The 15,129-nt window shown below is 50.8% G+C and overlaps 1 protein-coding gene across 1 annotated transcript in view; it reads left to right on the forward strand.

The window, feature by feature from the left end:
- LOC115329929 (carcinine transporter) overlaps window positions 1–15,129 on the forward strand; it is a 38,463-nt gene that overhangs the window by 16,722 nt on the left and 6,612 nt on the right. Inside the window, exon 6 of the mRNA XM_042291499.1 lies at window positions 2,627–2,736. Coding sequence (XP_042147433.1) covers window positions 2,627–2,736 — 110 coding nt within the window. The remainder of the gene's footprint in view (window positions 1–2,626; window positions 2,737–15,129) is intronic.

Raw genomic sequence — 15,129 nt, forward strand, 5'->3', positions numbered from 1 at the left:
TATGCAGCCGCTTTTGGTGGTTAACGGAACTGGTGTGTGATGTACTCTTGGGGATGCGCGGAAGTGAACAAAACCTGTCCCCCACAGCAGTTACACTCGCCGTCACCCCCGTGGCGAACCGTCTTTTAAGTCGATTGCACGCAGCGACCTTCGACGATGCTAATCCTTTAAAAGTCAACAATAGCGGAGAAAGCGGCTGGGATCTCTGAAGAGAGAACTCAAGGGGAAACCACGTGATCCCCAAGAGTGCGTCCCTCGAAAAGCGACGTTTAAGGTTGAGAAGCACTTTGACCTTCGATTTGTTTGGATTTTTTTTATTACATAAAAAGTAGCGTTTACCAGAAAATATGGTTTTCTGTTCTTTGTTCCATGGGTGACAGATTAATTTCCGCAGTTAATTGGCCAAAGTCTGAAAATCGTTGTACCACCCATTTAAATTCTGGATAAAGATCGGTTAACATTCCGCTTTGACAGTTAGTGTTTTAATTAATGTTTTAACTGCCATCTGGCCGTAAGTGGTATAGCCACACGCCTTTTCGCCCCGGAAATCACGTGACTCGTGGCGTTTCCGGTCTTCCAGTTACTAGTTTCTTGACTTAGTAGCCGTTATTAGCCTGACCGTTACTACCTACGGTTGCCGGGTACCTACTAATACACGTGACAAGCAGTTTCTAGCTCTTACCTAGTAAATACTACTAGCTTCTTTTTTTTTTAGAGTGTAGTGCGCCAGGTGGCAATAGTGCTTGAGGAAGAACCGTTCTTCACGGGTTGAAAGAGTTCTTGTGACGTCGAAGAACCGTTCTTAAACGGATTTTCGGGGAGAGTAAGCTTGCAGAAATAAACCATTATACTAACGCACTCCTACCCAAAATTTTAAGTTTTTTTTTTTTTTTTTACGGCGGAGGTCTTTGTTTGTTGGTGTTTGCTACTCTTTAGAAAGGGGGCTAAAGGAGAGGAGCGGAGGGGGAGAGTGCAAAGGAGTGTTACCGCGCCTCCTACTCCCAAATACACCGTCTGAAGTTTCTATCGTACGAGTACGCAGCTCCACATACCGGGGTTTAACACGCGTGTTCTTTTACATAAAAAGCTGCGCTAACGTGATTTCTCACAATTAAGATGTTTCTTGACTGATTCGGCGGGGTTCAGCAGTATAGGTTAGCTTGCAGGCCTGTTGACATTCTTGCCTATTTTATGAAATTAAACATATGGCGCAATCACTAGATATCAATCTTAATTTTGAGCTCACATCATCTAGAACAGGAAAAATACTACGCTGAGCCCGTGTAGCGAACCTGCGACCCGCCAGAGGCAGCGGCAAGAAACTTAGCAGTTCCGTCATTTAAAACTACACATAGCCGTCAGGGGTGCAAGTGTAGCCTCATCCAATTTTGAATAACACTTTCACCATGCAACACCGTAAGTTATGACACTCTAAATCATGTGTGAACGACGCCCTTTATTGAGCAGGCTGGAGACACTGAGAGATTAGCAAACGCCGGTCGTGACTAAACATGTTCATATTAATCGCTTCGTGATTCGTACTTGGTATGCTCTTATCGCCTGATACCGCTATCTTGTTGGCTACAAGACGATAATAGAGAGCGTAGATCGATCCGACAACTCCTCCAACGATCCCCGTAACTATGCGATGCACGCGCAAAGGCGCGGGTGGTGTATCGGGTATACGCGGCGTGCAAGTTTGTCTGCTACTTGCGCACCACATGCATTTGTTTACTCCTCAAATACGCCCCCATGTGTTTCTATATAGCCCCGACTTCAACCATAGCCTTCTGTACACTGACAAAGCCCGGCAGATCGCCACGAGACGTGGCCGCCAAAAGTGAAAAGGTAGAGCGCCAGACAAGAGGCATGCAACGGGCGCCCCGCTGCGGCGAGACGCCTAAACACGCTTATTTCGAGTGATTGATTGTCCGCTCGTGCTTCTCGCGTTCCTCGGGCAACCGCTTCTTTTCTCGTCGGGTTTTAAAATCATGACTCGAGTCTTCGCTGCTGCAAAAGCTCGGCGCTGACCACAGGCTTCCCGGAGAAATGCTCTGTGCGACCAGATCCTCGCGCTCCAAATCTGCGACCGTTCACTCTATGGCTCCGTCATCGAACTGCCAGGCTCCGTGAGCATAGAGGAGGTTATGGTTCAACCCATGACGGCACGAGCTTCGCTGGCTCGTCATCGCAAAATCTCTACGCGGTTGTTTTTTTTTTTTACGTTTTTTGATTGGTTTGTTTCTCTTTAAGTTTTGATGAGCCAAAGACGTAATTTAGAACACTTGCTCGCCGTATGTTGTTATTGAAAATATCGGTCACGATCTACCAAAACTTCCTATCGAGATAATAAAGGAGCGACATTAAAATGCTCGCGAATCGGTTCGCACGGCGTTTCTTGAGTAGGCAGTAACTAACGCACAGTCGAAATTCATCCTTTTTACCAATGTTGAAAATATTTTACTCTAATTACCTTTCTTTTGTTATTGCCTAAAACTGTATTCTATAAAGCAGGCCCGGCATCCGCGAATATTTATACTTTGTTTGCGATTTCTTTTTACGTGATTTTATAGACTAATTGTGACCAGTTGAAGCGATAAGCTAATGTGTCACCCTGTTTTGAAAGAAAGTGCAGAGGGAGCTGGCTCAAGAGACGGAGGAAGAAACGGCGTCGTCACGTGACTTGTTCACCAAGCCCGAGATCCGCAAGAATCTTATCATCATTACTCTGTGCTGGTGAGAGCGCGTTGAAGGCACAGTATCGACCTACCTGCGCCTCGATGCTTCTATTCACCTCACAAAAACAAACGAGACGCATGAAGAATGTTTCCTCGGCTTTGGCTCTTGGAGCTGTTTATGAGCGTGTGTCTGTGCTGGGGGCAGCGGGGAGTTTACATCCCAACCATTTATTTTCCGTTTCATTTTACACACTTAACAATAAACAGACTAACAGTTTTATTGATGTAACGCTACACCTGAGAAAAAAATCTGTAAACCTCACACACTTAGAAAAGGTGAGATTTTTCTAACACCTTGACTAAAAATGTAATACTGCAGTACACCTCCTTATAAAGGTGTAAATTCACAATACACCTCCTGCTAAAAGTGTAATTTTCATAGTACAACATTTTGTTAAAAAATGCACTCCGTCCCGGAATCCTATAAAATGACTGAAAAACAAAGATAAATTTACTCAAACGAATCGACCCAAGTAGCACGGCGATCCTTGGCCAGTGCCGTGGTAATGTCGGCCGACCGGTTTTGCACCACGTCCCGACACTCGGCAGGTATACTGGCGTACCGCCGTTTCGCGACCGGTCTTGTAACGGCGGTATACCGTGCGAGCACTGCCCAGGTCGCTATGTCGGTCAGATATTGGCCTGGGGCGGGTAGCTCATCTTGCGGCCGCGGCCGCGGCTGCGGCCAAAAGAGGTTTTTATGTCACGTTACAAGCTCCATGGGGACAAGGAAGTACCTAGCACCCCTGCCTAATGGCAGAGAAGTCCGTGCCACTTCGAGTACAAAAGTCTAATTTCGCTCGCATGCAGAAACTGACTACAGAGGCTTTAAACTGGAGTGCAATTAACCACCCCACCGTATTTTAGGAGCGGCAGGTAAAGTTACGGCAAGGGAAGTTAAATATAAGCCAAAATAAAGGGAAAATAGAGCGAGATAAAATCGTTGCAAGTATATTGATATCCCTGCGCCAGCGCCGCATATTCGAGGTTTCTTCCTGTAGTCGAGGGAAAAGAGCTCCGGGGATCCGCGTCGTGGCGCGAAAGTTTTGGGTCCAAATCGCCCCAAAAGTTTTACTTTTTTTGTGTGTGAATGTGTATTTTTTAAATCTTGTTAATTTTTTTAATTGACACGACTGCAGTGTGTATTAGCACCAAAAAGGCGCGTCCTGTTATCGAAAAAAGGTATAGAAAGAGCGTTTTATATTTAAAAACATAAAATTGTAGTTGCTGGGGAAAGGATGGTTGTATCGGCCCCGTTTGAGTGAAAGTCATACTGATGCTGTAATCTTGGTGTTCTTTTAATGAACATTATGAAACGTTCTTAATTGCGCGTTAACTTGGCTTGATATTGGTTTCCTTTTAATTATTGAAACGATTGTATTAGCGCGTTGACTTGGCTTAATCTTTTTTTTTTTCTTCCGGTTTGTCGGTCCAACAGGTGGGGCAAACAGTAAAAACCGTGTAAGTCCTGGTGAATGATTTGTAAAAAAAGATCACACTTAAAAAATAAAACACGCGCAGAATGAAAAAAAAAGCGTCCGCGGAGATTTGAACCCGGAACTTTCACGCCCTGACGACAAGTCTCGGCGCTCTAACCGTTCCATTACAGCAGAATTTTTTTTTTTTATTTATCTATTACATGGAAATGGAGGATGTTATTCCGGTGCTAGCGCAGATATATAATTACACAACCACCGCTTTCGTTTTGCATGATTTTTCCTTTATTTTGGCTCATATTTACCTTCCCTCGCCGTAACATTACCTGCCGCTCCTAAGGTATGTATGGGGCGGTTAACTGGACTTCAGTTTAAAGCCTCTGCAGTCACTTTCTGCGAGCGAAATTAGACTTCTGTACTCGAAGCGACACGGATTTCTCAGCTCTTAGGCAATAAAGCTATGTACTTCTTGTCCCCATGGAGCTGGCCACGTGACATAAACATCCCTCTTGCCCGCAGCCGCGGCCGCGGCCGAAAGATGAGCAAACCACCCCAGATGTTACATATGCGTCTGCTCTGTATCGGCCGGACGTCGCCTATGCTCTCCCTTTGTATCGGCAACATCGGCAGTATTGGCTTGCGCGTTAAGTGCAGATATCGGGCTCGCCTAGCACGCACACATGGGCAAACGGAATTGTTTTCAATCTCCCACAAAATTTTATTAACACCCTATCATCACACACAGCTTGTTCTCGGCACATTTAGAAAAGTGATACTTCTCCGTGGAATGGAAAACAAATTATTAAATAGAATTACACGTCTTCCTCGTCAAGCGAACTTCACAAATCAAACACGAAGGACCGTGCTTATTAGATAGTTTTAATAGATCGTTCCTATGGATCCGATAACGATATCCGATACTTCGCAACCACCTTTGCGCATACATTGTATCGTTATTGGGGATATCGAGGACATCGGAACGATATACTAAAACTTTTTATTCAGACGGATGCAGGACTACTATAAGAATCATGATTGCCGTGTACTTGAGAATAAAAAGGCAATATCACGTGGTTCGTGATAGATGCATAATCTGACTGGGGCAGCACGAAGCAATGCCAATATAAATTCCAGAAAGAAGAAGGATTCTCACATTCAACGAAATTCTCGTTGTTGCCGATGAGAAATTCGTTGTCGAAACGCGTCCAACAAGCAGAACATAATATTTCCATGGAGTCTGACGAAGAAAAGGTGCGTACTGAAAAATTGGCACAGGCGTATTCCGGACGTTCACGACAAAAATACCACAGCCGCAACTGCAACGCACGAAAAGTAGAACATTGAAGAGCGCATTTCGGAAACCGCGGACCTACGTGGCCCCTTACACATCACCACAACTTCGCGTATACGGCAAAGAGTACGGTCCCAGAAGCCCATCAGCGTGTCAGGGCGAGTCACGTGACAACTTTTTGTCCAAGCGTTTTCCCTACGGGGAGCTTTCACGTGTTTTGCTCCACCACTTTGATTTTATTGAAGCGGTTTCCGCGCTCCCTCACACCCGCGCGAAAACACAGAAGACGGTGGGAAGGCTTAACACAAGGCGAGGTCGAAGAGAGATAGTCAATGCAGCTGAGCTCCCTCTGCGGGTTTTGTCTCTCATTCTCGGGCTAAAAGTAAAGGTGCGTTCACATCGGCGATGCGATCTAGTCGCGCGATAACTTTCGTCGCAAAAGCGACCATCGCAGAAAAAAAGTGACGCGATTCGAACAGTCGCTAGCTGACCCGACGTTCTGCGATACGATCTAGTCGCGGAGTGGCTCAGCCAATCAGCGGCGTTCGGAGTGAGAGTTCTCGAGAAGCGACTCGGATATCGGGCACGCCCGTGTGACCATCTGATTTTTTTGCGATGTGATCTAATCACATCGCGCGAGTGCTTTTACATCGCCTGTGCGAACGCGCCTCAACCTATTCCGGTTTGCTTTTTTTTTAACCACGGTTTTGAGTTGGTCATGAAATCCGAATACCTGGCCAGCATAGCTGATTAACAAACGAATCTTCCCCACACTCAACGGAAAACGGTGGCCGGTACAGTATGTCAGGATAGGGTCGGCGCAATCCATCCGATACCTCAATGATATCCGCTAGATCAAAATGGTATTGGCACAATCTTTCCGATATTACGCTAACATCGGCGCCATACTGGTGCTGCCTGGATGCCAACACTTCTGTGAAGGTTTTGTGGGGTTCTGAAGGATTCATTGCTACGATGTTGGAACCTTGAGCACGATCAAGGAACGGTATGAATTATGAGACAGCGCTAATGTGATCTTCACGTATCAATTTGAGACGATCGTGGCAAACTTTGGCTAACACGATAGAAAGGGGGAAATAAGAAATCGCGGGTGTATTCGATAGTATCGCCATTACACCTTCTTAACACGGTGTGCATCAAAGGTGTAATAAAGAGGACGTACACCCTTAAGACGTGATTTTGCTAGCTGCAGGGTGTAGGAGAGGAGTAGGAAGGGTGTAAATGACCATGACACCCTTTTTACAACTACATACTCTCGAAAAGCGTATAAAACGTATGTAGGAAGGGTTGTTCGTTCCAAAATACACTTTCTTCACACCAATATAGGTGTGAAAATGTTTAGCGTGCACCCCAATGGGGGACGCAACGAACCGTCGGAGCCAATCCGCCAATCCAACTCTAGGCGAGTCTAAAGTGATTTTCGGAGGGGCGCAGAGAGACTCGGGGGTATAGGATAGCAAAGTGCTTCGTGCGCAGAGCTGGGTGTGCCGAGATGCCTCGTAGCGCCCGCTGCCATTCGCGGTAAGGATAAACGGTGTGTATCGCCATTCCGATGCTTCGCCAAAGTCAGTGTTCCAAATTGTTGTTATTTTATTTCTCGTCCTTTTGAGGTAGACAAGAAAATACCTTAGAATGTTTGCCTCCGCCTGTAAAGTACGGATACCCGTAAGCCTGCCGTCAACAATTGCCGTGGTGTTTTCGTTTACTGCGCCTGTGTTAAATGCATTGTTTATTAAAGCATGAAATGCTGTTTCAATAAAACCACGGAGCCCCGATGACAATTTAGGCCTAGCGACGAATACGGAAAACCGCACGCACGGCTCCAGCCGCCGAGTACGGCACCGAACGAGGTCACTCGTTTTTCAGTCGCTAGCTTTTGGGTGTACACGGGACGAGTACGGCGCAGCCCACGCACGGCGGCGGCCGCCGATTACGGCACCGTCCGAGTTCACGGGTCTTCCAGTCGCTAGCTTTTGGGTATACGCAGTAACTCTTGCTACATATTGTAACGGATGACAAGTGATGAGGTGATAATGACTGAAGAAACTCAACGTTTAATGGAGCGAACTTGTGCCCAAAAATAAAAAGGAAACAGAAGATAACAGCAGAGCGTCGCGGGCGTCGAAGTCGGCGAAAGAGCAGAGTAGAACGCTGGGGCGAAACTGACTCCGGCTTGCCACGCGGAGCCGCTTTTGTACACGCGTGGGCTTCTGAAGCATTCGGCGTAGAAGGTTCGGCGCGTAGAACATTCTAATCTCGAATCAGCCCCCCCCCCCCTCTTTCTAGAGCACACCTTGTCGAATGGCGAAGGTCGGCAGTACTCGTGAGGAGACACGTGGCACGGTACTCCCGCCCCCTTCCAGGTGCTCGATCAATGCGCGCAGCTCAGGATCGTCCCGTTGACGTCGTGCCATATCGTCGGTGTTCACTGCTCCTAGGAAGCACTCGTCGTCATTGTCGTCGTTGCAGCCGGAAGGGGTTTCGACGGGGGCTCTGGACAGGCAGTCGGCGTCGCTGTGCTTGCGGCCTGACCTGTAGACCACTGTCATGTTGAACTCTTGTAGTCGTAGACTCCATCGAGCGAGGCGTCCTGACGGGTCCTTCAGGTTCGCAAGCCAGCAGAGCGAGTGGTGGTCAGTGACTACACGGAACGGGCTCCCGTACAAGTATAGACGAAACCTCGTGATTGCCCAGACGACCGCAAGGCATTCTTTCTCAGTCGTGGAGTAATTTTTCTTCGCCTTGGACAGTGTCCGACTTGCGTAGGCGATGACTCGCTCGATGCCTTCTTGCACTAGGACCAGTACTGCGCCCAGTCCCGCGTTAGTTGCGTCCGTGCGAATTTCTGTTTCCGCATCCTGGTCCAAATGTCCAAGCACAGGAGGAGTCTGGAGTCGTCGTTTCAGCTCGTCGAATGCCTGCTGCTGCTCCTCGGCCCATTCGAACTTCTCGGCGTCCTTTGTGAGATTTTTAAGTGGTGCGGAAATCCTTACGAAATCCCGAACGAAGCGTCGATAATAGGCACAAAGTCCAAGGAATCTTCGCACGGCCTTCTTATTTGTCGGCGCTGGAAATGCCGCGACGGCGCGAGTCTTCTCGGGGTCTGGGCGGACGCCTTCGTTACTAACCACGTGGCCTAGGAACTTCAGTTCGTCATAGGCGAACCGGCACTTTGACGGCTTGAGCGTGAGTCCGGCGGTCTGAATTGCTTGAAGAACAGCTCGGAGTCGTCTCAAGTGCTCGTCGAAATCGCTTGAAAACACTACGACGTCGTCAAGGTAGACGAGACAGCTCTGCCACTTCAGCCCTGCCAGTACTGTGTCCATGACACGCTAGAATGTTGCCGGCGCCGTGCATAGGCCGAAAGACATCACCTTGAACTCGTACAGGCCATCCGGCGTGACGAGAGCTGTCTTCTCTCGGTCCCGCTCGTCGACTTCGATCTGCCAGTAGCCGCTCTTTAGGTCCATCGATGAGAAATATTGAGAGTGGCGCAGCCGGTCCAGAGTGTCGTCGATGCGGGGGAGTGGGTAGACGTCTTTCTTCGTCAACGCGTTCTGCTGCCGGATGTCAACGCAGAACCTAAGCGTTCCGTCCTTCTTCCTAACCAGCACGACTGGAGAGGCCCACGGACTGCTTGAAGGCTAGATTATGTCGTCGTTCAGCATTTCTTCCACTTGCTGTTGAATGACCTCCCGTTCTTTTACGGAGACTCGGTACGGCGATCGGTGCACAGGGAGCACGTCGTCCTCGGTGACGATGCGATGCTTCGCAACGGTGGTTTGGCGCACCTTCGACGACGTCGCGAAGCAGTCGCTGTATTCGGCGAGGAGGTCACTCAGCTGAGTCGTTTCGGGCCTGGAAGCTTGGGGTCAATGTCAATCTGCGCTGGCGGTGTAGTGTCTTGCTGAGCAGGCGATGATTCTTCAGCATTCGCGGCGATTTCGACGGAGTTCCGAAGTCCCTCGACGTGGCCCACAGCAAAACCTTTTGTGAGGTGTTGCGTTTCTTTTCAGAAGTTTGTCACGAGGACCACGGTGCGCCCATCCTGAAATTTAGTCACTCCTCTTGCGACGCCTATTCCTCTGCCTAGGAGCAATTGAAGGCTGCCTTCCAGAACAACTTCTCCGCAGGTAGCTGCATCGGTCACGACGGGTACGACAACACTTGATCGCGGTGGCAGGTTCACGTGGTCGGCAGCGACTCGGACGGCGGTTGACGCTGTTTGGGGTTTCTCTGAAGGTGGGACAGGCGTCCCCAGGGTCAATCTGTTTTCACCAAGGTCGATGACGGCACCGTATTCACACAGAAAGTCCATGGCGAGAATGACGTCTCGGGCACAGTCTTGTAGAATGACGAATTTCACAGGGCACGTCTCACCGTGGATCTCGACGCGAGCGGTGCATCTTCCGACTGGTGTGATGAGATGCCCTCCGGCGGTTAGTATTTGAGGTCCATCCGACGGCGTTGTCACTTTTCGCAGGCGGCGAGATAACCTCCCACTCAAGACTGAGTAGTCTGCCCCGTTGTCCACGGGTGCCGATGCGTCGAGGCCGTCGATAACAACGTTTAGGTTGTTGGACACCGTTGCAGGGGCGTCGGTGCGCTGGGGGGCGTCGGGAGAGTGGGAGTGCTCCGGCGTTCTTGGAGGCTCTTTGCTTTCGTCGTTTTCGGCAACGTCACCTCCAGGCGTTGCCGCACTTAGTTTTCCCGACGACGCAGGGGAGACAGGCTCTCTCGGCGGGGTCGTGGCGCTGGAGACGCTGAACGTCATGGCGAAGGGGAGCGGGCTTCACGGCGGCGAGACGACACTGGGGAGGGCGAGCGTCGAAGGTACTCCTCGATGTCGCGAGGGCGTTCGCCGTACCTCGGGCGTGGTCGTTTGGGTGGAACCCACGCAGGCCCATTTGCCGGTAGGGACAACGGCGGTAGATATGGTCGGCCTCCCCGCAGTGGTAGCAGATGGGTCGTCGATCCGCTGTCCTCCACACGTCGGTTTTCCTCGGCGCCGGTTGCTCTCTGCGGTCGTACTGACGTACTTCGTCGTTGCGTCGGGGGTACGCCTGCGTTGGTGGGTCTCGTCGTGGCGCCACCGGGTAACGTTGAGCAGTTGGCGGCGGTCGTCGGGCCACTGCAGCGTAGGTCAGCGTCGGCTCATCGGCTGCGGCCACGGTGACAGGGGTATCCGGCAGGAGCGCTCGCTGAACCTCGTCCTGAACAAATTCGGTAATGGAGATTGAGGCCGGGCGCTGAGCAGTCGGCAGCAGCTTCTTAGGCTCCTCCCGGACGATGTAGCGAATAAGTTCACGAATGCCCGTGGTGTCGTGGGCAAGGTCGCAAGGGGACTGTGAAATGGCGCTGACGCCGGGTAGTCTCTGGTAGTGGCTGGCCCGGGCTTGCAGAGCACGCTCGATATTCATGGCTTCCGTGACGAATCCTTGAAGGGACGTCGGTGGGTTGCGTACGCGTCCACCGAAGATGTCGTCCTTCACGCCGCGCATCAGAATACGCAGCTTCTTTTCGTCGGTGGCCTGAGGGTCGGCGCGGGAGCTCAGGCGCAGGACGTCTTCCACGAAACTCGTGACGCTCTCATTGGGGCGCTGGTTCCTGGATTACAGCAGATCTTCGGCCCTCTCTCTCCGATGTTGATTTGCGAACGTACGCGTCAGCTCGTTCTTGCAAAGCTCTCATGAAGTCAAGGAAGCTTCGTGGTTTTCGAACCAGCGCCTTGCAGTCCCTCCAAGTGCGAAATACAGGTTCTGCTGGCGCTGTTCGTCACTCCACCCGTTGTGGCGAGCCACGCGTTCGTACTGGTTGATCCAGTCTTCGACGTCCTCGTAGGTCTCGCTGAGGAAGGGAGAAGGCGTTCGCGGAGCGACGGGCAGAACGACGACGGGCGATGTGGTCATTGTCGGGATCTTCTCCTTCGCCTTGTGCTGCAGGGGTCCGGATTCCGGGAGTTGGACTTCGGTGCGGTGGCTTCTTCGGGCTTCGGCGTCCTCGACGAAGGGTAGTCTTCCGGGGCTGAGCACGTCGCTTGGCCGGGATGTCTTCGGAGGGGTACGCTTAACGGGCATAGAATGCACTACCCCGCACCTCCACCAAGATGTCACGGATGACAAGTGATGAGGTGATAATGACTGAGGAAACTAAACGTTTAATGGGGGCGAACTTGTGCCCAAAAATAAAAAGGAAACAGAAGATAACAGCAGAGCGTCGCGGGCGTCGAATAGGCGAAAGAGCAGAGTCGAACGCTGGGGCGAAACTGACTCCGGCTTGCCACACGCTTTTGTACACGCGTGGGCTTCTGGAGCATTCGGCGTAGAAGGTTCGGCGAGTAGAATATTCTAATCTCGAATCAGCCAAGACGGTTCTCGAATTTACCACAATACTAGTCTGCAGGAATGAACAAAAAGACGCGCCGCTCCCAGGAATCGAACCCTGGCTTCGCGTCGGAGGCAAGCGCGATAACCGTTAGGCCACGGCCGCGCTGCCTACATTGCGCGCGGCAATATGCTGGATAACCACCACGTATACAGAATTAAAACAAAATCAGCTTACCTCCTATCTTTAGATGGCTAGTGGAACAGAGGTAGGTGCCGCTCGGTCTGCGTACTCATTGAACGAGGACGATCCTGACGTCACGTTCACATAGCGGCTGATTTCCAGTGTTGCCGGGGCCTCGAGCGGCTTGTTTCGGTTTTGTTGGCCGCGCCCCAAACAAAACTTTGAGGCGTCGATATCTTTAAAACTACGCACAATAACGAGAAAAAAAATTACACCATGCAATTCCGGGACGCTGACTGCACTAAAAACTGTCTAAATCCCAAAATCGAAGTATGGACCGGAGTTGCCCTTTAACGATACCCCCCCCCCCCCCCCCTCCCCATCCCAAGATTCTGTCCGTCGGTCCGTCCGTCCGTCCGTTCGTCCCTGCATTTTCCGCTAAATTTAGAGGAGAAAGTGGCGTCAGGTGGCTCATACACTTGAGGAAATTGACGACGCGTGACCCATACGTCAACTCAGTTTCCACGCAAAATTTAGCGGGAAATATATGACACGTGACAAACTAACTCACTAAATTGTATTTTATGTATTATAGGACTTCAAAGGTATATCTTGCTGCCACTTTTTCTACTTGTATGGTATTGTGTGTTTACAGGCGCCCATGCAATTGCGGGGCCCTTATCTGTCGTTGTATCTAAACAAAAATAAAGCTATTGCTGAGTGGTTGGTTTATACAACTATGAACGGGCGTGTCAACCTATAAGCTGGGGCTGGGTTGAAAATTGCTCGTAATTAGAGTGTTTTAGTAGCTCTTTACGATGGCTTCGATAACGGCACCCGATACTCCGTCGACGGCGTGGCGCGCGCATCATGTCCTTATCGGGTACCGATATCAAAAGTATCGGAACGACCAATGAAAACTTTCTATTTTCGTAGAAACTTTAGGCTTTTACTGCGCTTGTCACCCGGCCCGGTGAATGACTTCCAAGTCACTGGGGCTTTGAACATGTGCACCGCGTCTGATATCTTGCTAAATATGTCTACTGCTTAGGGTGCTTCCTAAAACACGATAGACAGAGGTGTGGAACGCACAGAAAGCGATCGTTGCAATTCTTTATAGACCACTACACTATTCGTCTTCTGCGCACTGCCATATTTGTCTAATATACTCCGTTCAACTTTAGGTCCGACGGTAGCAGACGCTACCGTTCAGTAAAGCCAATCAAGCGGCGCAGAAAGTACATCGTCACGGCGTTCTTCCTCTTGCTGCGTTTGTTGTCACCCAGTGCACCAATCCTGCACAGTGAATGCGCTGCGATTCGTCACTTCTAATCCGTTCGCATTAGTGGCCTGGTATGATGCCCTGCAATATGAATGACCCCCTGTGCGCGCCGCGCGTTCCATTAGGAACCCGCTTATCAGCACAAAGTGATTAGCGCGTTCTAAGCACCGAGTGAGCGTCCTCCCCTCGAAGCAGAATGGAATTCCTAGGAGCGCTCGCAGGGCCCACGCCAGCCACCGCCTCGGCCACGCGCTCCCAGAGGGTCCTTCATATTGCAGGGGACAGTACATGCGCCGACCTTGAACTGTTTAAGAGCACACGTATCCAAAGTTCGGAACGTTGCCACGGGATGGCGCCACAGAACCACTGGCTGTGGAAACTGCCTAGGAAACACCTTCTGCAAGCGCTGACAGAAGGCGGCGAGGTGCATATTTCGAGAGGCTAGGCGATAGGGCGCATAGCGACGGAGGCCGCACTGGATTGGCTGGTTATGGAGAGCGACGCCGTGACGTAATACATAGCAACCGACAATCGCCGGCGACATCCCCTTCGCCAATTTCGGCGCCCCGCAGTTAAGGACGACAGATGTACCGCCTGTAGATGGCTCATTATAAAATATAAACCCACCTTGGGCCACTCGTATACGCCGCTTTGCGGCGCCCCACCGGAGGCCATGTCCGCCCTAGCCCTGCTGTCCCCCAATGGACCTTGGTTACTCTTCGGTTCACTTCACGCCGTCGTTCTCTATAACCAGCCAATCCTGTGCGGCCGCCGTTGCTACGCGTCCTATCGCCTAGCCTCTGGACAAGCGGCCAGGGGGAGTGGGTACGCGCTTTGGACGCCTTCGTAAGCTCCTGCCGCAGGCTTTGAAAACCTGTGGATGCTCACGGGCGGCGCGGTTACGTTCTTCGGCCTGCCACGCTGTTCTTGACGCCCAGCCGTCTTATACCATGTCACCAGTAAGCGCACGGTGTCGTTGTCCCTCTGTGCACAACATGTGTGCACAGCATTGAAATGGATCTGTCGTTTTCGCGTCATCGCGTGCCACCTCTTTCATACGCACGCTAAGTGACCTATACTGATCTGCTTGCACCAGGGAAAAGAAGGGGTTTTGGGAATGCTCATCCGGCGGAAAAGTGCCGAGGATCAGTGCCGAGGACCATATTTTGGGAAATATCACCGCTGCGCGAAATGCTCCCGCATTTCTTCGAGGATCAGCATGTCGGCAACAAGTTCGGCCTTTCTTTCTTTCTTTTTTTTGCGTGATTGGTGTACTTAATTTACAAAGACAATGAGTGCCGTGGCGATGAAAGTTTGGTACTGCTTGACTAGCTACATCGGGCCGTTCTGTCCGCTGCGCGGTCAGACTTGTAGTGAAACGGAGTACAGGCTGTAGAACGCGCTAGAAACATGCGCAATAGCTTTCTTCTCTGCAATATCAGACGATGCCGCGCCTGTGTTCACACAAGTCACTCGACATTTTTTTTTTCTTTTTCACCTCAATGAGAAGCTTTGGGAACGACTATGGATACATGTTCATGTGTACGTTCTCAATACTCTTTGTCAGTGTGACTCATTGGCATGTTACACCGATCCGCCTACCCGTTCTGTGGTCCGTAGTGCCCTCTGGGGCTGGAAGGACGGACCGGGCTTACGCGTGCACGCCCATTTAGATTATAGTACGGTTTCGCGACACCAGAGGCGCGGCAGGAAGCGTCGTAACTAGAGTTCCTGTATAGGCTCCCTACGGGAGCCAGAGTTGCGCGTTCATCTCCGTAGCGTCGTCTTTCCTGCACGGCATGTTGATCCCGCTCGTCCCGTGACTGAATTCGGCGAATAGCGGCGGGAAACGTA

The sequence above is a fragment of the Ixodes scapularis genome, unplaced genomic scaffold (genome assembly GCF_016920785.2).
Source record: "Ixodes scapularis isolate PalLabHiFi unplaced genomic scaffold, ASM1692078v2 PGA_scaffold2__306_contigs__length_199485367, whole genome shotgun sequence".
NCBI lineage: Eukaryota > Metazoa > Arthropoda > Arachnida > Ixodida > Ixodidae > Ixodes > Ixodes scapularis.